Consider the following 27,262-nt stretch of genomic DNA (forward strand, 5'->3'; position numbering starts at 1 on the left):
CGTGTTTCGAGTCGGTACTCTTAATTTCTCGTGCTTGTCCAACATTTGAATTAAACATAGACCGTTTATGAAGGCATAAAACTTTGCTCAGTGCTCGGAGCACAAAAATCATGCTCGGCGAAACATGAAATCCAGCAGTTTGATTGGTTGATTTTCGAGTCTGAGTACAAAAATCATGCTCGAAAGTTTTATGACCGTGAGGCCCGGGACTAAATTCCACAAAGTTAGTCCGGAGATTGTTTAAATTATGACTGACTTTTTTTGTGTTTAAAATTGCTATCAAATTAATTATTATGAATAATATTTTTCTTTCAAATCAGTTGCAACTAGCGGACGCTAAAAGTCGACTGTAGGGTCATGTGTCCATTATATAATGACTACATGATCTCCAAGAACGGCTGATTAATAACTTATATAAAACCCACCTATATACCTTTATATAACCCAAGGTACCTAACTCTATGTTTTTGAGAGAAAGTACACTCGATCGCATATATTTTACTTTGTACATTAATATTTACGATTTTATTTCTCGTGCTTCGTTTTTTTCTGATTTTTATTTTCCGTGCAACGTTTTCGCGATTTTTATTTCACGTGTTTCCGTGTTCAGGGCCCCCCTTTACCACCCTCATATATGAATGTGGATCCCCCGATGTCGTTCCAAGGCACGATGGGGCTTCAAGTTGAATTCATTTTTTTTAATTCAAAATGGTTACTTGAGACAAATTAAAGAAATTAAAACATTCCTTCCTAGACACCCCAAAAAAAGGAAATGGTCAGTCTCTAAACTTATCAAATATCAATTTTGTAAAAAAAGAAATCGCAAAAATTGTGATTCATATTATTCCCGCCAGAAAAGATTTCCAGATTTGCCACGTGGTATGTGTGATATTTTTAGTAGTTTATCACGTGATTAGAGAATGCCAAAATGTCGGAGGACATGGAAAACGGAGGAAGAAGTGATTCTGCGGGTATTCTGGCAGTAAAGCCAAACCCTGGATTAAAATTTGAGAAAAAATTATCGGAGACTGAAAGATCTACAAGGGTATTTACATTTAAAAACATTTGTTCTTTTTTTAAACCATTTAAAGTGGGAATCCCCTAAAAACTGCAGCTGAATGTCAAAAATCAAAGTGCATGTGCAAATTCAGTCAAAGTGCAATATGAATTAGGCAAAACAGTCGCAGGTATTATTTCTCAGTGCAATGTATGCACATTATTTATACAAGAGTCATTTAATCGAGTTATTCACCTGTCAACTTATCAAAATATCTCTGAACATAGGGATTTTTTTGCACTTGTATTAAGTTGCAAGGGCAAGGGTACTAACTATTTATAATTGTGTCTGTAACAGTAGTAACATATGTCATACATGTAAGTGTCTATAATCTAATTTACCTTAAATGAGAACATCATGTTCTTAAATATTATTAAACTTTTAGCATGCCTGTTTTAGTTATTTAGTTCATATCATTTTCATGGGATATTTTGAGATTTGGATCAATGCCTTTCAAGAGCTTATTATGGGCCAGCACTAAGCCAGTCCTTTATATGATATGAGTTTGAGATTTCAAATGATTATCTGCAGATCTATATTACTTTATGTATATATATATGCATGATATACATCACTGTCTGTACATGTATGCAAAATTAAAGATTTAGGTAATCATGGTAATTGAAATAAAATTATTTATAAATACATTTTTATTATAAACTTTATTGCAAAAAGTGAAACCCTGACGGGTTAATATGCAAACACAGTATACACAAGTGACAAGAAACTTAATTCATGATAATTTGATCATAAATATTTATAACAAGTAAAGTTGATATTAATAATATATATATAGAGAGAAGCTGAAGGACGCCTCTGGGTGCAGGAATTTCTTGCTGCATTGAAGACCTACATGTACATGTACATGTATAGGTGACCTTCTGCTGTTGTCTGTTCTGTGGTCGGGTTATTGTCTCTTTGACACATTCCCCATTTCCATTCTCAATTTTAGATCATGTATATCATGTATATATTATAAGTATATAATTGACCAATATGGACCTTATTTTATAAGTCTTTATAAAAAAAGATGCCAAAAATGCCTAAATATATTTATAACAATGAATGTTCATTGTTTTTTTATGCACAACTCATATTTTCATAAAATTCCCAAATTGGGTTATTTTAAGAAATGTAAACAAGGTACCAATTGTTCTTACAATATCCCGTCGTTGGAAACAACGAAATGATTTATACAATGTACATGTAGTTTGTGGTTTTTTTTTTTAAATAGTTATTTTAAATTCTATTAGGACTATTATAATATACAGTCTTCATCACTAGGAAAAACAAGCATATTAAAGATATCTTTACTTTCAACGTAATAAATAGTAGTTCACATGTACAGGTTTGAAATTCTGGTTCTTTTTATTTCTATCTGCGAGGGGAGATTTTGCATTTTTTTTTTTAAACATATGTCTTTGAAAAAAAATACCATCTTTCATCATGTTCAAGTTGATGATCAGAAATATGTATATTATAAACTATTTTTATAGAGGTAACGGGTACATTGTTTTGTATGGTGTAAAAATGAAGATGCCAGAAAGGAGTTTTTTATTTCATTTTGTTTACAAGTTCTAGATCTTTAGGAATTTACCTTTTTCATGCTACATGAATAAAAAACAGTATATTAGAACATATTTTTCTTCTCTTTTAATTGAATAATATGTATGTAGCATTTTGTCCCAAGTAAAAATGTAAGGAACTTCTGGCCTTTGTTAGTCTTGTATGATTTTTAATTAAAGTTTCTTGTGTAAAATTTGGAGTTTGGTATGATGTCCATTATCACTGAACTTGTAACATACATGTATTTGTTTAGGGGCCAGCTGAAGGACTCCTCCTGCTGCGGGAGTTTCTCTCTGCATTGAAGACCCATTGATGGCCTTCGGCTGTTGTCATCTCTATGGTTGGGTTGTTGTCTCTTTGACATATTCCCCATTTCCATTCTCAATTTTAGTATTGTTTATGTACAATGCACAAGTTTCATGAACTTTGTTAATATGATATTTTGTTAACCATGTTTACTAAAAAAAAACCAGTTTTTTTCATGCATGCACATGTAAACAAGTCATGAACATTGTGTATTTTGAAGGTTGATTGTACTATATGTATGAGGAAGATGTTCTGTTTACTAAAAAGAATGTGCTTTATTCGAATTTTTAAAACAAATTAAAGGCAGTTTACATTTACAACTACATTTACAATATTCAGTCATGATATATATGTATGATTTTTAATTAAAGTTTCTTGTGTAAAATTTGGAGTTTGGTATGATGTCCATTATCACTGAACTTGTAACATACATGTATTTGTTTAGGGGCCAGCTGAAGGACTCCTCCTGCTGCGGGAGTTTCTCTCTGCATTGAAGACCCATTGATGGCCTTCGGCTGTTGTCATCTCTATGGTTGGGTTGTTGTCTCTTTGACATATTCCCCATTTCCATTCTCAATTTTAGTATTGTTTATGTACAATGCACAAGTTTCATGAACTTTGTTAATATGATATTTTGTTAACCATGTTTACTAAAAAAAAACCCAGTTTTTTTCATGCATGCACATGTAAACAAGTCATGAACATTGTGTATTTTGAAGGTTGATTGTACTATATGTATGAGGAAGAGGTTCTGTTTACTAAAAAGAATGTGCTTTATTCGAATTTTTAAAACAAATTAAAGGCAGTTTACATTTACAACTACATTTACAATATTCAGTCATGACAAAATAATGGTATGAAGCATACTTTTTTTACATGTATGTTTTTAAAACCTGACTGGTAGAGTCAAAAATGATTATGAACAAATCATACATTTTTATGTAAAATTTACACAAGAGGAAATGTGCTGGAAATATCAACAATGAAAGTTTTGACATGTTTATTATTGTCATTATTGATTTGTAAAAGTAGAAGTATAAAATAAAGAAGTGTAATAAAGATATTTAAACTAATTTATTAAGAAGCATGTATAGTCTCAATATAAGTTAACAATTATATAGGGACATGTATTTACATGTATACATGTACATTGATCTGAATTACAAGAATCCCAACTGTTTAAGTATTTTTAGAATATATTATTTTTGTGTACAAGAATTAAATTGAGAATGGAAATGGGGAATATGTCAGAGACAACAAAGACCATACATATACGTCATGTAGCACCTACCTGTTATTTGTACATTACCAAAGAGTCTAAAAATAGCCAAAAATTGGTTCAAATTAGCTGTGCATGGAATGTATCCACTTTAGTTTTTAGGTGCCATACATATATGATGATGTGGAGCAGGATTTGCTTACTCTTTCAGAGCACCTGTGACCTGAGATCCCCCTTGGTTTTTGGTCTTAGTGTTTTATCAAACAATTTAGCATGGGGTGATGTCATGCCCTTTTCAAGACCATCTTTAGGTTTCTATGTTGTGTTTTGTGTTACATGTACTGTTGTTGTCTTTTGTTCTTTATCTGCCTTGACATTTTCAGTTTATTTTCAACTTAGGAGTTTGAATTTAGCTTTGGTATCTTTGGCCTCTCTTTTGACAGAATCAGTACTACTATTTACTTTATCTGTTACGTCTTATTTTATTATTGATATGGTTGATATTTAAAGCAGATGCAGACCCACTGCTTATTTGCCCTATTATCATGATTATACATGGACATTACATGTACAAAAAAATGTACCTCCATTTTAACAAAGTTCTTGCATTCATGATTGGAAGCATTTTATTATCTTAGAGTTGTATCTTTCTGCGAATTGAAAGGCTAATTATGACCAGAGTTCTTGAAATCTTTTTATATCTGGTGGTCCCTGATAAAAAACTGCTCATCCTCACCACTATTTCTATTACAAAATTCTAAAATTTTGGTGGTCAAATCCCTCAAACCACCACTTTTGTTTCGTAACTCCATATCAATAAAAGGATAGGGTAGCAAAATGACAATTTCAGATTGGGGAAAATGGGGAAGGATTCAAAGATACATGTCAGAAGTAAAGAAGATTTAATAAGCACAGTGTATCTTAGTCCTATCAGGTTGAAATGACTGAGGAAAGTAGCATGTCACATATTTTTGTTAAAAAGATTTTGTTTGTGTGTTGTATCTTTTTTTAATTCACATTGAAAAAGTTCTTGTCAAAAAAAATGTTTTTTTGGAGCGAGTGTCCAAGATTTCAGAGACAAATAAAAAAAAAACTGAGGGTCTTTAACAAAGTTTTTCAAGATTGGTTTAAGTTTTGGTCTATTTTAATTTAATTATTCACTCAAATTTTGTACATACATAGTAGATGTCCTGTCTGTAAAAATGTGTCACTTGTCATTTTAACACCTTAAGTACAATTAATATCTGTTGTTTTACTTCAGGTAATCCTTTCATCTAATTACCATTTCCGCCATCTTTTCTTGTTCATTGACTTTACCTGATGTAAACGGCACAATTTTGTCCGTTCTTCAAGGTTTTAAGCTCACATTATACGACATCCTCTCTTTCTTAGTGAGGGATTTTGATTTTCTGTCACCATGACAACATCTCAGCCTTTGTTGAGTAGAACTAGGCGTCCGTCTGCTGCTGTTACTGAATTAGAAAATGAGCTCAAGGTCAGTCAAGAGTTTTTTAGAGTTGGTTGTTTTTTTTTAGGAAAAGCATCGAAAACACTTCTTAGTCAGTTTATTCTGTAAATCTTTTTAAATTACACTTTTTTTCAATATCTTAAATTCAGTGGTCAATATCTTAAGTATTTCTTTTATGACAGGATGTTTTTGTAAGTTTAACTTGATTTTGTGAGAAAAAAAATTCAAGATGCCAGTAGCATTTCAGGACTTAAAGTTTGTGTGAGATAAAATACCATATATATATTATTTTGATTATGGTCATTTTAACAATGATTCAATATCACTTTTCCTGTCAGCTTGATCTTTTTTAATTTGAATGTTCTGTTCAAGATGTGAACTTTTATACAGGTATCCAACTTCTTTGCTACATGTATCATCATTTACATGGCTATTCATACTATTGGGATGAAGCTTACCCAAACATGGGAGATGCATATTTAATTTCTAAAACTTATTCGGCCATGCAAATAGATAGTTGGTTTCCCTTAACCTTGGCAGGTCTTCTTTTACCCTTTAGGACATTTATTTTTAACAAATCCTAAAATAGTATAAAAAATTTTAAGACTATTATCATGCAATGATCACTACAAAGACCAAAATATAATGTTAAATTTTTTTTTCTGGTAGAATTACCTGTCAATGGTTAAATTCCCTGTAGAGAGGAACTGCTTGTGGCTCGTTTGATTTTTTGCCAAAAAGAATATATTATAGAAACAATAAATCTTGAATTAGGGGAAACCAACATTCATTTTTCAATGGCCTTAATGATTTGATATACAAGGACCTGTACATGTTGTATTGCAATTATAAAGATTATTATTAGATAATGATTTTTGTTTCAGCTATGTACAATATTAAATTGTTCAAAATATACATGCACACATCTGCAGGTCTACACCAAGTTGCATGTCAGATTTTATTGGAAATGTGAAAAAAAACAGCTGATTTTTTTTTACTACAATTGATTAGATGCCATTTATACTAGACTTTTATATGTTTAAGTAAAGCATTAGTTTTACTTAGATTATCTGTTTTTGCTCAATCTGACAGTGTTTTCTCTAGAGATGGTATGTTAAAGTTATAAAATGATAGCAAGATGTGGTATGATTGCTGCACTCTTCACAAGACACCAAATGACAGAAGTTATCAACTATAGGTCATCATATGGCCTTCAACAATGAACAAAACCTATGTTCACCTGTGCAATAATTTGTTCCCTGTCCTTAAACATTCAACCCTCTACTTATTTTCTAGACAAATTCCAACAAAATTCATGAAACCATTCTTTAGAACGTTTTTTTAACCACCTCTGCCCTATAAAAAATTTCTTTCCCTAGTGATCTTTCAAAGAATTTCTGGGAAAACTCAGTTAAATTCTAATTTAAAGCTGAATTTCCATTAATTTCATCTTGAAGCACCTGACTGCATGTCAAATCCATACTGAGTTTCAATTTATAACATTGATTAATTGTCTAATTCTACTAATATCTCATGATAAATCTTTATATACATTCTTAATAAATCACACGACTTATTAATGGATTGGAGACCTCAGATTATTGTAAAGATGACATTTCCAAGACACGTTTATTTGCCCTCCCTACAGACATTTCAAAACAATTTTACATACATTTATTTATATATATATATGAAATTTATGAATATTTTAATTATGTTAATAAATCATACAACTCATTAATGGATTGGAGACCTCAGATTATCGTAAAGATGACATTTTCAAGATATTTTTATTCACCTTCCCTACAGACATTTCAAAAACATTCTACTACATACATTTATATATGAAATTGATATTTTGAAAATGATATTAATGTGGGTTGATAAAACAATGGTAAACAGAAGAATTTATAAGGAATGATGACCTCAGATTATAGTAAAGATGACATTTCCAAGACATTTTAATTCACCTTCCCTATATATAGCTACACATAGTATTCTACTACGTGTACGTATATTTACATATAAATTTAATATTTTGAAAATTATATTTATGTGGTAGATATACAATGTTAAACAGAAGATGATTGACTTTGAAAATAGCGTAATGTCCTCTACATATCATTGTACAGATATGTTAAGGTCGATGTTGTCATAAAATAATTCATTTTATTGCCACAAGGTAAATAATGTCATAGTGCATGCATGACATCTGTATATAAATCTATGTATTGTAAAACTGAATGGTATTTTTGAATAATGATAGTATCATAATTAATTGGAGGGATGACCGAGAAAATAGAAATGAAGAGTTTAGGGTGTATGTACATGTATGTCAATGAAGTAGAATAGATATATAAGAAAAAGACAGAGAAATGAAAATTAAATATCAAGGTCAACTTTGTGACCTTTCTCATATATATTCAAATTTTTATCATTAAATTCCATACCTTTGGTACCTGTTGACATAGCCTGTGGGATTGAATTTCTGGGTCATTTATTTTTGGTAATTTAGTACCCATTTGGTCAAGTTTTGGGTGAAACATGAGTTTTCAACTATGTAAATTTTAAAGGAATGAATACATTATTTTGTTGATTTACAATTGATTTCAAACAATATGATTCTGCAAAAATAAGAGATATTGTATGAAGAAAAGGGATACATTGTATTTTGGAGGCAACAACCATCTAAATGTAAAAATAATGAGATGTGGTATGATTGCCAATGAGAGAAGTTACTTACCATCCACCAGAAATCGAAGGAAAAGGATATAAACAAGTAAAATTCACTGTTCAGCCTTCAACAGTCAAAATAAAAGCCATACTGTATATTTGTTATAAGCTGACAATATGAAACAATTCAAAAAGCCTGATTTTTGCTAAAAACAGTGAATCAATTTGAATAAGGAACCACAGCATAATATATAAATATCTTTGCCTTAAAACATAAGAAGATGTGGTATGGGTGCCAATGGGCACCTCTCCATCCATGTCTATAAAAACTTTTTAAAGCACCTCCAAAATACCAATCTAAAGCTTAAACCATTTCAATCAATGAACTACAATACATGATGTCAATCAGGTCAATGGACAAAATTTAATTAGAAGTAATTATAAATTGCCACAGGATGACATGTCCTATGTTAGGATATTTATAAGTAATTGGCAAGATCCAAAATTCACAGTGATTAAATCAGATAACTTTTCTTGGAACTTGACTTATGTGAGGTTTAAGGAATGCTTGCCATAGTTTTTAACCGGATTTTTGTGACAAAAATGTCGGTTATTGATTTGGGGATGTACGGCGGGCGGTCGGGCGGGCGGGCGGCAATCAAATGTTGTCCGTGCATTAACTCATGAACCGTTCAACCAAAGCTTTTAAAATTTTAATATGTTATTACTGACAACTATACGAAGGTCAAGTTCAATAATGGCGATTTTGACTTTTACCGTTCAGGAGTTATGGTTCTTGAAAGATTGAAAAAGGGAGTTTCCAGTCATGTTCGTGCATTTACGCATGAAGTGTTCTACCAAAGCTTCCCAAATTTTAATATGTTGTTACTGATGACAGAATGGAGGTCAAGTTTAGTAATGACGATTTTGAATTTTACCGTTCAGGAGTTATGGTTCTTGAAAGATTGAAAAATGGAGTTTCCAGTGGTGTCCGTGCATTTATGCATGAACTGTTTTACCAAAGCTTCCGAAATTTTAATATGCTGTTACTGATGACAAAATGGAGGTCAAGTTCAATAATGAGGATTTTGACTTTTACCGTTCAGGAGTTATGGTTCTTGAAAGATTAAAAAATGGTGTTTCCAGTCGTGTCCGTGCAAATTCTCATGAACCATTCAACCAAAGCTTTGAAAATTTAATATGTTGTTACTGATGACAAAATAGAGGTCAAGTTCAATAATGACGATTTTGACTTTTACCGTTCAGGAGTTATGGTTCTTGAAAGATCGTAAAATGGCGTTTCCATTCACGTTGTTGCATTTACTCATGAACCATTCAATCTAAGCTTTTCAAATTTTAATATGTTGATACTGATGACAAAATGGAGGACAAATTTGATATTGACGATTTTCACTTTCACCATTCATCAGTAATGGTTCTTGTGATATTGCCAGGACACAAATAAATGTTAATAAATCCGGTTTGCTGTCGTTGTGACAGCCTCTTGTTTTGTAGTTGAAATGGTTAATCTATTTTAAGCAAGGTTTGAAATTGACAATCCTTCTTCAGATCTAAATATCAGACACACAACTTGTTATCTAGAAATGTTTACCAAAAATACACTGCATTATGGATTTTACTTTCTGTCTACTCATAAATCAATCAGTCATTTTTTTTCCAATCATTTTCTATTGCTTTAAACTCAAAATTAACAAATGTTTTGTTTGCTTTATAAACATGTTTTCTGTGGCTGATTCAAACATTTCTTTCAGGGGGAGGGGGCATTGACTGCAGAAATAAAGGGGCCCCACTCCAATCATGCTTCAGTAATTTCCTATTTAATCAACCAAATTTTTCCCTTAAAAAAAGGGGGGGGGAAGTTTCCTCCCCTGGATCCACCTATGTTTATCCATATTTCTATATAAAGGTATAGACTGTATTTGAACCTTATTATGGTAAAAGGCAAAATAAACATTAATTTATTCAAGTCCATTATGTAGGCAGGTTGGGACAAGCTAGCCTACAGTGTACAACCTATACCTATCCTTTACCTGTCCCTCTCATATAAAATGGATTAAAAAGCAAAATCTACCATAGTTTTACTGTATAAACAATGTTTTTCCATTTCAATAGCAAAATTATGTCAAATTTAAAACTCAAAGAATAAAATTGTTTCTTCTTTAAGATTCCTTCTGGTAATTATATAAAGGGCCTTGTTTTTATTTCAACTTCAGAGAAAATAGAAAATTTAGAGTATTTTAATGATATCATCTCCTGTTTAGTTGATTTATGTAGGCGACTGCATATATCAATTAATGTTTTTGTTGTATTGATCAATTTAAGATTTCTGCTTTTGCCTTAACATTTGTTAGAACTGCACTTAAAAAGCAAAGATCAAATCTGTTTGTGTTGTCTGTTAAAAGTTGACTGCTGTCTTATATACTGGGGTGTGACAAGGGACTTATTTGGGTTATTTTTTTCACTCAAATTTGAAGATTCTATTAAAAGATTGCCATTTGTTACTTTTGTATCTCAAAAATCACAGTGATATTAAAAAAACATATATATCGATCAGGTTTGTGGGGGGGGGGGGGGGGGGGGGATGCAAAAGAATGAGCAGAGAAAGAAAACATTTATAGCTGATAGACAAAATGTTACCCGAGACTGGTATTTTCCTCAAAAATCCCTCTTGATCTTGATATCTGTTTAATTACACCAACATGACCAAAGATCAATAGAGCTGGTTAAGTTTTACATTCAAAATTGAAATCAATTAATCATTTACTCTTTAGACATTAGATATAACAGAGTGACACATTTGATAAAGTATACAAGTTATCTCCCCTGAAAGAGGGGCATAAAAGTTTAAACAGATAACTGGTCAGAGAGACTAAAAAAAATACTTACCCTGGAGGTGATGAAACATAAGTTAAAATCTTAAAATAAACATGAGAAATTTGTACCAGGTATCAGCCAATCAAAATCAAGGATGCTTATACACTGTAGTATACAGAATCAACAGAATTTTCTAGAAGTTACTGGTTGAAAATAGAACAGGTTAACATGATATCATGTACATTTTTGCATAAATTGATGAGTATCAGTGTATCATTGAACTGTTATATACATGTAGCACCCCTTCATTTATTCAAATATTGTATTTAATATAATTTTATTGCATGAATATGAATAGGAATACAACATTATATTAGATCCCGTGTAGAATATCAACTTGTACAAACTTTTATTGTATGGCAAAGTACATGTACTTTAGAAAAATAATAATATGATGTTCATTCTAGATGTATATTGTATTGAGGATCTGCATTATCCGTGGCAAAATTAGGCGCTAATACTAATTAAATAGACTTATTTTCACTTTGGGTATTTAGATAAAATTGTCTATGAATTTACCCTAGAAATTGCTCTGAATAACCATGATAACCTTCTAATGTCATTCAACAAATCTTTTTTATTTCAATGCATGGTGTCAGTTTTCTTAATTTGGGATGCAAAATTTGAATAATGGCACACGTTTAGTGTAAAAACATCTTGTCATGTTCTTTTAGTCAAGTATGAAAAAAAGAAAATGATATTGCCATACAATAAGCTCCCAATGTAGACGGTTTGTTATTGTTTCTGTAGCATGTGATTTTTTTTTATTTTTAGGATATCAAACTTATAAACGTTGGCAAGAAAAAGAAGGTACTGTTGTAGGCTAGAAAATACTTCCATGTGGATTCATTTATGCATGAACTATAAATGTATATCAGTTTTTGTCTCTCTTTGAGTGTTTTGATCCACTGTTTCAACACACTACTTATTTCTGTGCAATTATCTTGAAAATGCTTTTGGTTTTGTTGTCAGAGCGCATTTTCTTCCTGATGTTGTACTTCCTGTCGTTTTTATGGCTCGCTGGCGCTGCTAAGCTTACTGTGCGCTTTGATCGCTGTCTTTAAGAAGCTAGTGTGTTGGTATATATATACTGTAAATTCAGAAACTATTATGAGGCTTTTATTATTGTGTATAATAGGAATGGATAAGAATCACAATTAGATAAGAACTTGCATTCTGATATCTGACAGATATATCTGTAGCATTTTGCAACAATCAAAATGATAATATAAAAAAGAAGATGTGGTATGATTGCCAATGAGACAACTGTCCACAAGAGACCAAAATGACACAGACATTAACAAATATAGGTCACCGTACGACCTTCAACAATGAGCAAAGCCCATACTGCATAGTCAGCTATAAAAGGCCCCAATAAGACAATGTAAAATAATTCAAACAAGAAAACTAACGGCCTTATTTATATAAAAAAATGAACGAAAAACTAATATGAACACATAAACAAATGACAACCACTGAATTACAGGCTCCTGACTTGAGACAGGCACATGCTTAAATAATGTGGCTGGGTTAAACATGTTAGCAGGATCCCAACCCTCCCCCTAACCTGGGACAGTGGTATAACAGTACAACATAAGAACATAAGTATCGCACACAATTAATAATTTCTGAATTTACAGTACATTGTACATGTAATAATTAATAAAATTTATGAAAAACTGATATGTATCCACCAATGAAATGAATCCTCATCATATATATATATAGTATTACTTGTATTATGCAATCATAAATCATATGTCAGCTGGCTAGTTAGCTGTTAGTCCCACCTTCATCATGACATTGTTACCCTTTTACAAATATCAACAATTTTTTATTAAGAGAAAACTAGTTCCAATCATATATATGATAATACATGTATATGCATTTTATACAGTTTCTTCTTCCTTAAGGACAAAAAGACATAATATCATTGCAAAATTTCAAGTAGAAAAAATTCAGACATGTATCAACTATCAAGCACAAATATTGTGTCCATTTTTGCCTCAACTGTACCAGGTTGGACCTTTGTGATCGTATGGAGCTGCCCTTGGCGAAGCAATTGATTAAAATTTGTTATAAAGATGAAAACTTGTCGGGGTCTCATTTGAGGTTCCGATCACGGATCCTGCTTACTGTTTTGTCCAATTCCCATATCCTGCTTACACTATGTACGTAAGCAATTCTCATTTTTTATCATTTCCCGTTTTCCCGACACAATAATTTGACTTTCACGTGTCATGCTTACAAAAAATCGGCAATCCTGTGTCACGCTTAGACCCCAATGAGACCCACTTAATCATATTAAGAATACATGTATTATACTTCTTGTCATTAGCTTTGGTCAAATTTTGCTTCAACATCCAGCTGATGTAATAAACAATTTTTTTTATGAAAATAATTTTGTTGTAATCATTTTGTTGCGAAGGAGTAGAAATAAAAAGAAACGGTGTTTGGAGAGATAACTCTTTTGTAGAAAAGTATTTTTTTTAAACGGTGTCAGTTTCAAAACCATATCAACTGTTCTAATCATATACCAATTTCTGACAAATAAAATGTTGAGGATTATAATGAGAGATATATATTAAAGCAGAAATTACCAGAATTCAACTGTTTCAATTACTACATGCATGCTGTACACATGTTTGAATTTTACTTGATTTTGCTTGTTACAGAACACAAAACTGAGGCCATTAAATTTTATTCATGTCGATGATTGCATTTTAATGAATTCTGATAGTTGTGGAGGATTATCTCTTAAAATATTAGAATGTAAAATACTGTTGATTCATTTATTTTCCTTGGTACCAATTTTCGTGGATTTAGGAAAACTTACATGTTCATAGATATTTAATTTCGTCGTTTTGCTGACGTATGAATAAAAGCCTATAGAAAATTTGTTAGTCATTGAACATTTAATTTTATCCAACGAATAATAGTGAATCCACAGTTTATGATAGAAAAAGGATATATGTTATATGATTGGCAATGAGACAACTGTTCACAAAAGACTGTTTAGCCTGAAATATAAAAAACTTCAGGTCACAGCTACTTGAGTAAATAAAGTGCAGCCTTCAACAATGAACAAAAGACATAAAGTATAAAAAGTATATGCTTATTACAAAACTGAGGTATAAAGAAATATCTAAAAAGAAAACCACTGGCCTGATTGAAGCTTATACATCAAACAAAACACAATCATGGAAGACAGCAAAAAACAACGTACCACAGAGCCATGATGGACAGACAGACATTAACAGACAGTACTGCGCTTGTGGGAACTAGTTTTTACAATGTCAAGGTCATCTATGTTAACAATGCATTTTAAGAGAGTTTCATAGTACATGTACATCTAATTAAGTTTCAGGATTTAAAATCTGATATACAGCTGTATATCAGATTTTAAATATATCAGATTTTAAATCCTGAAACTTAATACTTAAAAGCTGGCATTTAAATCGAAGTTATTAAAAAACATAGTTATTTAAAACAATGCTTCTACCAAAACTATACTGTGACAGATCAAAAACACTTGCATAAGAGTTTATAAGGTCAACTTGTGTTTAATATCCATATGACTATTTAAAAAAAGTTTTAAAATAGCTATATATGTATTTGAGTTTTACTCCTATCATTCAATCACCTTGTACCACAGTGATTTAAATGAACACTCAAATTTTATTATATTTACTTATTTGTACATTAGAACTTTTAGTGCATGATATTTTATATATACTTTTTTTAAAATAGCATATATTGTCCGACCATCATATTATTATATCATCTGTATGATCAGAACATTTTTTTCGGGTTTATATTTGCTCTTATAGCTAGGTTTCTTATACTACTGCTTTTAATTAGTTTATACTTTTTATATCGAAAAAAAGCATATTTATTAGAATGGGAAATGGAACTAGGTGTATTTTTTATGCCCCATTTTACTTGATTTTGCTTGTTACAGAACACAAAACTGAGGCCATTAAATTTTATTCATGTCGATGATTGCATTTTAATGAATTCTGATAGTTGTGGAGGATTATCTCTTAAAATATTAGAATGTAAAATACTGTTGATTCATTTATTTTCCTTGGTACCAATTTTCGTGGATTTAGGAAAACTTACATGTTCATAGATATTTAATTTCGTCGTTTTGCTGACGTATGAATAAAAGCCTATAGAAAATTTGTTAGTCATTGAACATTTAATTTTATCCAACGAATAATAGTGAATCCACAGTTTATGATAGAAAAAGGATATATGTTATATGATTGGCAATGAGACAACTGTTCACAAAAGACTGTTTAGCCTGAAATATAAAAAACTTCAGGTCACAGCTACTTGAGTAAATAAAGTGCAGCCTTCAACAATGAACAAAAGACATAAAGTATAAAAAGTATATGCTTATTACAAAACTGAGGTATAAAGAAATATCTAAAAAGAAAACCACTGGCCTGATTGAAGCTTATACATCAAACAAAACACAATCATGGAAGACAGCAAAAAACAACGTACCACAGAGCCATGATGGACAGACAGACATTAACAGACAGTACTGCGCTTGTGGGAACTAGTTTTTACAATGTCAAGGTCATCTATGTTAACAATGCATTTTAAGAGAGTTTCATAGTACATGTACATCTAATTAAGTTTCAGGATTTAAAATCTGATATACAGCTGTATATCAGATTTTAAATATATCAGATTTTAAATCCTGAAACTTAATACTTAAAAGCTGGCATTTAAATCGAAGTTATTAAAAAACATAGTTATTTAAAACAATGCTTCTACCAAAACTATACTGTGACAGATCAAAAACACTTGCATAAGAGTTTATAAGGTCAACTTGTGTTTAATATCCATATGACTATTTAAAAAAAGTTTTAAAATAGCTATATATGTATTTGAGTTTTACTCCTATCATTCAATCACCTTGTACCACAGTGATTTAAATGAACACTCAAATTTTATTATATTTACTTATTTGTACATTAGAACTTTTAGTGCATGATATTTTATATATACTTTTTTTAAAATAGCATATATTGTCCGACCATCATATTATTATATCATCTGTATGATCAGAACATTTTTTTCGGGTTTATATTTGCTCTTATAGCTAGGTTTCTTATACTACTGCTTTTAATTAGTTTATACTTTTTATATCGAAAAAAAGCATATTTATTAGAATGGGAAATGGAACTAGGTGTATTTTTTATGCCCCATTTATGGTCATTATGTTTTCTGGTCTGTGCAGATTTATACATTGTATATCTTGTTCTGTGCAATTGATATTTCTTTAATGATAGGTTTCCATAATGACCATAGTGATAAAAAGTAAAGAAACCAGTTCCAACATTCTGGTTAAGCAGGGTAATATTATTGTATGTACAACTTACATTTTACAATAGGTCTGTGTATAAACTCGTTATTTGTCTTATCTGAAAAATAAAAGAGAAATAAAATAACCCAGTTGATGAATATTTTATATAATCATTGGGAAACTTTCACATCAGTGCCATTGCTTGATTTACAGTATATATACTTTTAATTGAAAACAAGCTATTATCAGGGTAATGGGGGATTAAAGAAATCAGAAGATGTCCTTCAGAGATTCAGATAATTTGTTTGTGAATCTTCATTTTTTTATATTTTATGCTCCAACTCATGGATAAGGTTGAAGTATATACAGGTTTACTGAAACGACCTTGTTCATCCTTCTCTTTCACTCACTCAGTTTATAAATGTATGACTATCCATACATTGATTTTTTTTTTTTTTCCAAACATATTTCTAACATATTGTACTATATGTATTATCTTCCTAGATTTTAAAAAAGCATTTGATCTGGTAGATCACGTTATCCTTCTTCAAAAACTGCAGTGCTACAAAATTTCAAATTTATCATGTAACTGGTTTAAATCATATCTATCTCATAGATTCCAACAAGTGGAAAATGGGACAATTAAGTCAAGGGCACTAGAAATAAAAACTGGAGTACCTCAGGGCTCCATATTAGGACCCCTTTTATTTTTATTGTTCATTAATGATTACTTTAATGGTTATATTCTCCCTATTTTGGATTACTGTTGTACAATTTGGGGAAACACCAGTGACCAAAATACAAATAGATTAGATAAACTTCAAAAACGAGCAGCTAGAATTATTCTTGAACTTCCTTATGATACCCCATCTAATACAATGTTTAAAAAGTTATCATGGCTTCGATTTACTGATCGTGTGATTTACCACAAGGCCTTATATGTTCATAGATGTTTATATGGATCTGTTCCAGAATATTTGTCTAACAAAATCTCCTATGTTTCAAATAAAAATGGAATGCAACTTAGATCAAATACTACCCAATTACTTAATATACCAAAGGCAAGAACAAACACATTTAGAAGATCTTTTTCATATTCTGGCCCAACTTTATGGAATAAACTACCAGAAGCACTAAGACACATGTCAAACATAAATACTTTTAAAACAAACTGCTTTAAGTTTTTACTTGAAAATCCAGGAAATATTTAAATGACTATGTATCAACTTTGATTTATGTTTTCTAATGTTTTTCTTTGTTATGAAGAAATTGTGTGAATTGCATTGTGAGTGGAGTGTGAGGGCCTCAAGGGAGAATAGTGTTTGTACTAATTGAGCATACCCTCTTGAAATAAAGATTATTATTATTATTATTATTATTATATATATAAGGAGAATTTTAATATTTTGGTCTGGATCTTTCATAATAATGGGTAATGTTCAGTTGTAAGGTTATCATATATCTTTTAAGATCTGCTGTGCAATCAATATGGCTGCATTATGATTCCTGTTCTATGATACATTGTACTTTGATTTTATATTATACCCTTGAGCCAAGAACTTTTAATCAATGTCAAACAACCAGTGGGGTATATTTTGTGCATCATTGTCTGCATCTTCATGCTGATTTTGCTATTGTGGTACAACGAATCAATAAAAAAAAGTGATCATTATAATTTTCTTGATGAGATTTTACAAAAAGAACAATTTTTTAGATCATTGGTAGAGAACATTAATCAAGCCTACACTTTGTCTTTAAATCATTAAATGCAAAAAAAAAAGACCTGGATGATCAGTATTATAGGAAAACACATGAATGATGTCATTTTCTTTCATTCTCAATCAAAGGGAAGAAAATTTTCAAACATCTTTCTAATCCAAATGAAATCTTGATCTTATTTAAAGGGGCACTAGCTGTCAAATTCATTGTAACCGATTTGACTCAAATTCTCATATTTGGTTTATAACAATGTAAAACATTTATCCAAACTATCAAAAGTCTAAAATAAAAAGTTTACAGAGCATGGGGTAGATAATATATAGGTTCGTTTCGTGTGTATTTTAGTCCAGACGCCATCTAATTAACTATCGATTTGACCTCAGATGACCATATAAGCGATGTAAACAAAAATAAAGATAAGAATAGATTAAACCAACACGTGCAATTGCATTTTTATAGGTCTGTTTGATTTTATTTTATAGATTAAAAATAGATGTTTCTCATTGTTTTTAACCATATAAGAATGATTTTATGTGCATCGAATTAGTAATCAAATGATTAACCGTAGTTTCACTTTCATTGTTGACATTCTTTTTCTTTAAATAACCAGTACACGTACAATGCATGCGTTGTCAATCTCTAGCTAGGGGTTAACTTGAAGTTCACATGAATACCGGTTAGAATGATGATGACGTTTTCACTTGCAAGTGAATCAGTCAAAAATTATGTTTAATCGCTTATTTCAACAAAATTAAAGGAAATTGATTGCTAAAAGCAAATTATTATTTCATTATTCCAATTTGATTAATGATTGATCTAAAAAAAATCATACTTTATTTTTTTATAAATATCGTAGCTAGTGCCTCTTTAAACTAATGATAAAATTTAATCATTTACCAAAAAAATGGGAATTTTGGATAAATAAGCCTTCTCACTATAAAGAGTCTCTTTTAAATTAAAAAAAAAAGGAACCATTCAACTTTGACCTCATCATAATATTTCTGCTTTTATTACAGGACGTGAAGTTTGTTTTGACTCCGACCAAGAAGCGACTTTTGAGTCGGTCAATTTCAGCTTCGTCATCGACAGATAGCTTTGATTCAAGTAAGTAGTGATTCATTTTGACTCATTTGACTGATTCATTATGATTTCAGGATATCAAGTATAATTTAACCCATGGTAGAAATAAGCTACGCAGTAGGTCCATTTCTCAATCCTCAACTGATAGTTACAGTTCAAGTAAGTCACTTCCTGTCATGTCATGTGATCACCATAGCTAACCGTGTGCATGATTCGGGGCCATTAGTATTCTGATGTACAGGAAGTACTTGGTGGGAAAAAACTTTGACTTGCCTTGCATGAATATGTATATAAACAGAAATTTGTTTTGTAATTTGCATTGATGAATACATGTATTAACATAATCTGCTGCTTAATTAGAACTAATGCACTAAAATCTGTTATCTATTCTTAAAAAAGATTGAGTGATATTTATCTGCAAATAGCTTTTTTTTCTAGTGTAACATGATCTATACCACTGTCTTTTCTTTTCTGCTTAAATCATCAAAGCATTTTCAGTTTTTGTATTAATTTCTTTAAAATCTACTCACAAGTTAAATGTACAATTTTGCTTTTTTTAGTCTAATTATTAATACATGTAACTAATTTGTATCTCTATTTTATTAATCAAAACTGAATCAATTTTTCAATGCATCTACTTGAAAATTAATTTTTATTTCGTCCATTTTTAAACTTCAATTAATGAGACTTATTTATACACATTGTTTAACACGCACACATTTACTATATACTTAATAATGTTATGCATGGAATTCAGCAATGCATTATTCATAATAACACATTTCATTTTAACATGGTAGCTGGTATGATTACTCCTGTTGGGCCATCAGAACCTAATTGTCACATGTCATGGCTTAAGCTTTTCTAATTTGGCATAGAGTTATCTCCCTTAGTTTTTGTATCAAATATTTTTTAGATTTGAACCTTGTAGTAATCATGTACATTTTTCTGTTCTTGTGTAGTGATCAGTTTGGTTTGATTTTTTGTCATTTGTGTGTGTTTTGATTGTATAAATTTTATGTTGATTTCTTTTTAGTAGATTCTATCAATACACCTAATATTTTTTTTAGTATGGAAGATGTACTTATTTTTTTGTGTACATTATGTGTGTTTACAGGTATGCAAAGACAAATTAGATACTTGCATGTATTTGAAAAAACACTCTTTCTAAAAAGTTAAAATAGACAGAAGTTGATACCTCATATTTATTTTAATCATTTTGTATTGCCTGATTTTTTTGGGTAGTCAACTTTCTTTTTAGCGATTCATATTTGTTTTTGTTTTTAAATGCCATGCTTTTAAAATAGTCTTGATCTTTTTCTGAGGACAACTCACTAATATGCATATCACACAGTGCAGTAAAGCACATTCCTCCCATATGGTGATTAAAAAATATTAAAGCAAACTGTATGTATATAGAAAGGTAGACAACTCAAATTATCTTATTGTATAGTTCACATAGTCAAAAAGAGTTGTCTATCTTTGTTCATTTCCTGTTTATATACAACATGTTGAAGAAAGATAGAAAGGAAACAATTGCACATAGTATTTGCTCCTTGACATACCCTTGTTTACTGTTGTTTAAATGTCATGACCCTTTGCCACTACCAAACATTTTGTTTGTTTCTGGAAATGAAATTAGTAATAGTTATGAAAATGGATGAATGAAAGAAATTTTAAAAAAGTAACCAAATAAAAAAAAAAATCTTATAAAGGTTAAAGCTTAATATTCTCTTTAATTTTTTTAGACCTCAATATTCTCTATAAAAAAATATTTTTGAGAAATGATTGTGTTGGAAGGAAGTCTTTTTATATTCTGCACTCTTGTCAAATTGATGGCAACAAATTAGTTCAGGAATGAATTATGAAGTAAATGTTCACATATTTACTGGAGTGATATTACTTTTAATTTGATCGTGTAAAATATAGAATTTAAAAAAAGAAAAAAATATAATCATATATATATATATATACAATGAACATACAAATGTAGCATCAAATCAAGGTATTAACAAGGCACATAAATCTATTTAAACTTCCACATTTGTTTTGAAATGACATATCCATATATAAGATGTAGATTCAATGGTGGGAAAAATCTGACCAACTTATACAAATATCATATTAGGCTGCTAGGTTTTTGTTTGAATTGTTTCACATTTTCAGGTTGGGCCATTTTATTATTGTCTTGGTTTTTTATTGTTGAAGGTTGTATAGTGACTGGGACATAATTGCCTATATCGTCATGAAACTCTTAAAATAAAGAACAAAGGAGTAAGATCGGTAAGTGCCATATTTGGCCCCAATTATAAAGTTCATGGTTACAAGACAATAAATGTTTTAAGTTGCCTTAAAGACATGTGAAAAAGTTAAACAGAGCTGTTTTTGTCAAAGTTTAATTCTAACACAACGATTTTTACATTCCAAAACGGTCAAGAGGTTAAGGGATTTTGGTGAAATTTGACAAAATCAGCGGGATTTCAACCAAATAAAGGACCAGGAAACATACAGCGCAGGCGTCGACAAGCTTAATATTCAAATAAGACCTGTTAAATGTCTTCACAAACATTATTTTAAAAGATCTTTGTTGTCGACGTATGCGCTCTATGTTTCCTGTCAAATAATCTTTGGAAATTTACCCATTTTCATTGATTTTTTCGTGAAAAATCAATATGAGTACAACTTGTGACGTCATAATGAAACGCAGAAACGTAAAATTTAAAACAAAATGGTTTATATCCTATTTAGTCAATGTATTAGCTATAATTTATCGTGATATTGGTCAATAAATCCGAATTTGAAATTTACGCTCAAAAAGTGGGCCATTTTAGGACCTTATCGAACATACTCCTTTAATGTGACTTTATTTAATCAAATAATATTCAATTCTAAAGGTAAAAATACTTATTAGTATGGCGTTCATTATCACTGGACTAGTATATAATTGTTTAGGGGCCAGCTGAGGGACGCCTCTGGGTGCGGGAATTTCTCGCTAAATTGAAGACCTGTTGGTGACCCTCTGCTGTTGTTTTTTATTTGGTCGGGTTGTTGTCTCTTTGACACATTCTCCATTTCCATTCTCAATTTTATTAGATTTGTAATCCTGTTATTTTGGTTTAAAGAGTTGTCATGGGGATTAAAACTCTTAAATCAAATTATATATAGGTCATTGAGGAAGATTTGTTTATAAGTAAAACTTACTTCAGTATCATTATTTTCACCATAATTGGCAAAATTTCTGATTTAAAGAGTCTCATGTTACTAATCAAAATCTTCTTTTCTGAAAAAAAAATCTAGATTAAAGTGACACATGTTCATTAAATATGTTTTTAGTACCAAAGATGAAGACAATATGCCATAAATAGATGTTTCAATACAAATATTATATATATATAGCAGGGTTTGTTTTTTTGCTCATCTTGATTCTTAGAGATTAGGGATGTCATTTTCAATGTTTATTTCGTTAGTTTTGTTTTTTCTTGCTTCCTGAAAGGAGTTCAGGTATAAAGTTTAATCATGATCTGCCACAGATAGTTGTTCATGGATGATAATTTTAGTGCTGAATCAGTGGATACTTTGAGCCTAGGTATGGACATTTAATTTGCCTTAAGCATGTTAAGGGTTTCAAAAATGCATGAATAGATTTTTACAATGCTGAATTATTGTTCATAAAAAACATACCATAGTTGGATATGTATAATCTCATTTTACATCCAAAATATATAGTTCGTACAGGGTATGCGTATCATACACAAATGAAGACAGTTTTCGATTTTTATTTTAATAAAAATTGTGCACTGTAAGGTCCCCCCAGGATGATAATTTTCCAGAAACTGAATACTGTGGATTCATTAATTTTTGTTGATTGAGGAAATTTGGCTTTTTGTGGATATTTTATTTCATTGATGTGCCAAAGGCTATTCATAAAAAACTGTGCTTTTAGGAATATTTAAAATAATGGGTTTCTTATTCCATGAATAATAATAAATCTACAATACATGGATCATGTATGAACTTGTAATCCTGTAAGAAGTTCAACACAATTATGTATTTATTCATGAATATTGCTACTGATATTGTTCATGTATATATATATTATACAATGTAAGTTTTTGCCAATGTGAGGTCAATGACAAGGATTTAAATATAATGATGTGATATGAATTTCATCATGATGAGCTATACAGCTTTCACGATTTGATTATAATTAGATGAAATCAATATTTATTAAGCACTGTGTGGGCATTTGGAAGTTTGTGTAGAACTGTAGAATCTTGGAGGTGTTAAAATGTCTCCAGTACATGATGGTTGACAGCTTCGTAATTGTGATAACAGACCTACAATTGACATATATATATACAGTTAAATGGATCTTTTCAGAATCTTTGTATGTTCTCTGAAACTTAAGATAATGTTCAGAGATGATGCCTCTTGAATTTGAATGATGGCTTCCCCTTTTGTTCTTTTAAAGTTCTTTGTAATGAATGAGCACTTAAATGCTCATGGAATCTTTGCAAATTTTCTAGGTCACATGATACCAATTTTGTTACCAATATTGAATGAAACATACATTTACCAACCTTTTTATACGACCGCAAAAATTGAAAAATGTTTGGTCGTATATTGGTATGACGTTGGCGTCGTTGTAGTTGTCATCGTCAGAAGACATTTGGTTTTCGCACTCTAACTTTAGTATAAGTGAATTGAAATCTATGAAATTTAAACACAAGGTTTATGACCATAAAAGGAAGGTTGGGATTGTTTTTTGGAGTTTTGGTCCCAACAGTTTAGGAATTACTCAATTAGGGGCCAAAAAAGGGCCCAAATAAGCATTTTTCTTGGTTTTCGCACAATAACTTAAGTATAAGTAAACAGAAATCTATGAAATTTTAAAAAAGGTTTATGACCACTAAAGGAAGGCTGGTATTGATTTTTAGAGTTTTGGTCCCAACAGTTTAGGAATTAGGGGCCAAAAAAGGTCCCAAATAAGCATTTTTCTTGGTTTTTGCACAATAACTTAAGTATAAGTAAACAGAAATCTATGAAATTTTAAAAAAGGTTTATGACCACTAAAGGAAGGCTGGTATTGATTTTTAGAGTTTTGGTCCCAACAGTTTAGGAATTAGGGGCCAAAAAAGGTCCCAAATGAGCATTTTTCTTGGTTTTTGCACAATAACTTTAGTATAAGTAAATAGAAATCTGTAAAATTTTAACACAAGGTTTAGGACCACAAAAAGAAGGTTTGGATTGATTTTGGGAGTTTTGGTCCCAACAGTTAAGGAATAAGGGGCCATTAAACGGGTCCAAAATTAAACTTTCTTTGATTTCATTAAAAATGAATTATTGGGGTTCTTTGATATGCCAAATCTAACCGTGTATTCAGATTCTTAATTTTTATGCCCCACCTATGATAGTAGAGGGGCATTATGTTTTCTGGTCTGTGGCTCCGTTTGTTCGTCGTCCGTCTGTCTGTGCGTCCGTCCCACTTCAGGTTAAAGTTTTTGGTCAAGGTAGTTTTTGATGAAGCTGAAGTCCAATCAACTTGAAACTTAGTACACATGTGCCTTATGATATGATCTTTCTAATTTTAAACTTTAAATTAAACTTTTGACCCCAATTTCACGGTCCACTGAACATAGAAGATGAAAGTGCGAGTTTCAGGTTAAAGTTTTTGGTCAAGGTAGTTTTTGATGAAATTGAAGTCCAATCAACTTGAAACTTAGTACACATGTTCCCTATAGTATAATCTTTCTAATTTTTAATGCTAAATTACATTTTTACCCAATTTTAGGTCCATGGAACATGAAAATGATAGTGCGAGTGGGGCATCCATGTACTTTGGACACATTCTTGTTGGTCCTGTTTTCAATAGGTCTACATTAAGGTCCAAAGGGTCCAAAATTAAACTTAGCTTGATTTTAACAAAAATTGAATGCTTGGGGTTCTTTCATATGCTGAATCTAAACATGTACTTAGATTTTTGATTATGGGCCCAGTTTTCAAGTTGGTCCAAATTGGGGTCCTAAATTATTATTTTAAGTATAGTGCAATTAGCAAGAAATTTTCAATCGCACAGTATTGCGCAATAGAAAGGAATCTTCAATTGCACAGTATTGTGCAATAGCAAGAAATTTTCAATTGCACAGTATTGCGCAATAGCAAGAAATCTTCAATTGCACAGTATTTTGCAATAGCAAGAAATCTTCAAGTGCACAGTATTGCGCAATAGCAAGAAATACCTAATTGCACAATATTGCACAATAGCAAGAAATTTTCAATTGCACAGTTTTGCGCAATAGCAAAAAATATTCAATTGCACAGTATTGTCTCATTTTCAAATTTGTCTACATTAAGGTCCAAAGGGTCAAAAATTAAACTTTGTTTGATTTCAACAAAAAATGAATATATGGGGTTCTTCAATATGCTGAATCTAACCATGTATTAAGATTTTTAATATTTGGGCCCGGTTATCAAATTGGTCCACATTGAGGTCTAATGGGTCTAAAATTGAACATTATTTGATTTCATCAAAAATTGAATTCTTAGGGTTCTATGATACATGTATGCTGAATGTAGCCATTATTTAGATTTTGGATATTGGACCATAGTAGGTAAATGTCCAATTTAAAATTTTGAAGTTTTTAAGTTTAAGTCCTAGACCACATTCATTCTGTGTCAGAAACCTATGTTGTTTCAACTATTTAATCACAATCCAAATTCAGTGCTGTATCAAGCTTAAATGTTGTGTCCATACTTGCCCCAACTGTTCAGGGTTCGACCTCTGCGGTCGTATAAAGCTGCACCCTGCGGAGCATCTGGTTCTTTATTATTTTGCTTTTGATTGTAGGCAGTTGCATTATACTCATTTTTCACCCTTTTGTGACCTGCTTGTGGTGCTAATTGTTGTTTAATACATGTATTATATGTTGTGATGTTGAGGTAACATAAAATGGATTTTTCATCAGGTAATTTCTGTGTTGTTTTGAACTTTAGTATTTTCATGAAATATTTTTACAGTTTTTAGGTTCTTTTGGTGCAGATCTAGATTTTTAAAAGGTAGGGGAAGACATTTCTAAAAATTAAATTGGTACTAAGAATTTTTGGCCAAGGATGTGATAAAAATAATTCTGCAAATTGGTTACAAACTATTTAATTCACTTTCAAACTGTATGACCAAACAAAAAGTATGTGAGTTTACTGTTCCATGCATATATGCTGAAAAATAGGGTACTTGTTCATGTTGGTAGGAGTGGAATTATAATTATTTTTAATAGACAAAAATTACATGCATTGAGTCTAGCTATGAAAGCAACATTTTAACTTGATCAGTGCTTTAATAAAAATTTAAAAAAAAAACTTTAGGGGTACAGTACACTTTCAGACTTTTTTGTTAGGTAAATAAAAAATATTTTTTAATGATACAATTTACATATTTACATGTATACAGCTACCAAAGTCTTGTCTAAACAGGTTTTAATATCAATTTCAAGAGTTTAAAGGTTAAAATAGAAGCAAAGTTCAAAACTATTAGAATCCAAGGAATCTTGAGCACATCTGCTTGAAACAGATAATTTTCATTATGAAACAGAACTGTATTACTGAGTATAAATGATCTCAATTAAACTTAAGCTGATATATCTGATGGATGTTTTAGTAAAGGATTTATTATTTCAATTAGCTCTCAAGGCTTTCAGGGGTGGATCCAGGATTTTGGAAAGGGGGGGGGGGGGCGAAGTTTTTTAATTTGCCGAAATTTTTGGGACCTTTTTTTGGCTAAAAAACATGAAATAAGTGTAATATGCACTTTTAAAACGATTCCTGGTGTGGTGCATGTATATTTTGTAGTTCCTGAAAGGTGTGAGGGTTGGACATTTTTGATGCTGTATTCTCCCTATTAATTGTCTATCATAAAATGATAGTACGGATTTCAAGCTATTTACTGATAAATTTGATGTGGGA

The 27,262-nt window shown here is 30.8% G+C and overlaps 1 protein-coding gene and 1 long non-coding RNA gene across 10 annotated transcripts in view; one reads left to right on the forward strand and one right to left on the reverse strand.

Annotated features, from left to right (window-relative positions):
• Positions 1–896: 896 nt before the first annotated feature.
• Positions 897–27,262, forward strand: part of LOC139487022 (adenosylhomocysteinase-like 1) — a 75,760-nt gene continuing 49,394 nt past the window's right edge. The window contains exons 1-3 of one of the 9 annotated variants that reach the window (XM_071272046.1): positions 899–1,045; positions 11,959–11,994; positions 19,240–19,327. In XM_071272046.1, the coding sequence (XP_071128147.1) occupies positions 929–1,045; positions 11,959–11,994; positions 19,240–19,327 (241 nt within the window). In that variant the 5' untranslated portion in view covers positions 899–928. Of the gene's footprint in view, positions 1,046–5,507; positions 5,644–11,958; positions 11,995–19,239; positions 19,328–19,377; positions 19,463–20,796; positions 20,849–27,262 lie in introns of those variants that run through there. The other 8 variants (XM_071272051.1, XM_071272069.1, XM_071272078.1 and 5 more) reach the window with 8 other exon arrangements.
• LOC139487102 (uncharacterized) overlaps positions 5,275–27,262 on the reverse strand; it is a 28,726-nt gene continuing 6,738 nt past the window's right edge. The window contains exons 3-5 of the long non-coding RNA XR_011655750.1: positions 22,505–22,583; positions 16,581–16,622; positions 5,275–5,620 (exon numbers count right to left, since the gene is read on the reverse strand). This is a non-coding gene — a long non-coding RNA (uncharacterized lncRNA). The remainder of the gene's footprint in view (positions 5,621–16,580; positions 16,623–22,504; positions 22,584–27,262) is intronic.

The sequence above is a fragment of the Mytilus edulis genome, chromosome 1 (assembly GCF_963676685.1).
Source record: "Mytilus edulis chromosome 1, xbMytEdul2.2, whole genome shotgun sequence".
In the NCBI taxonomy this organism is placed as follows: domain Eukaryota; kingdom Metazoa; phylum Mollusca; class Bivalvia; order Mytilida; family Mytilidae; genus Mytilus; species Mytilus edulis.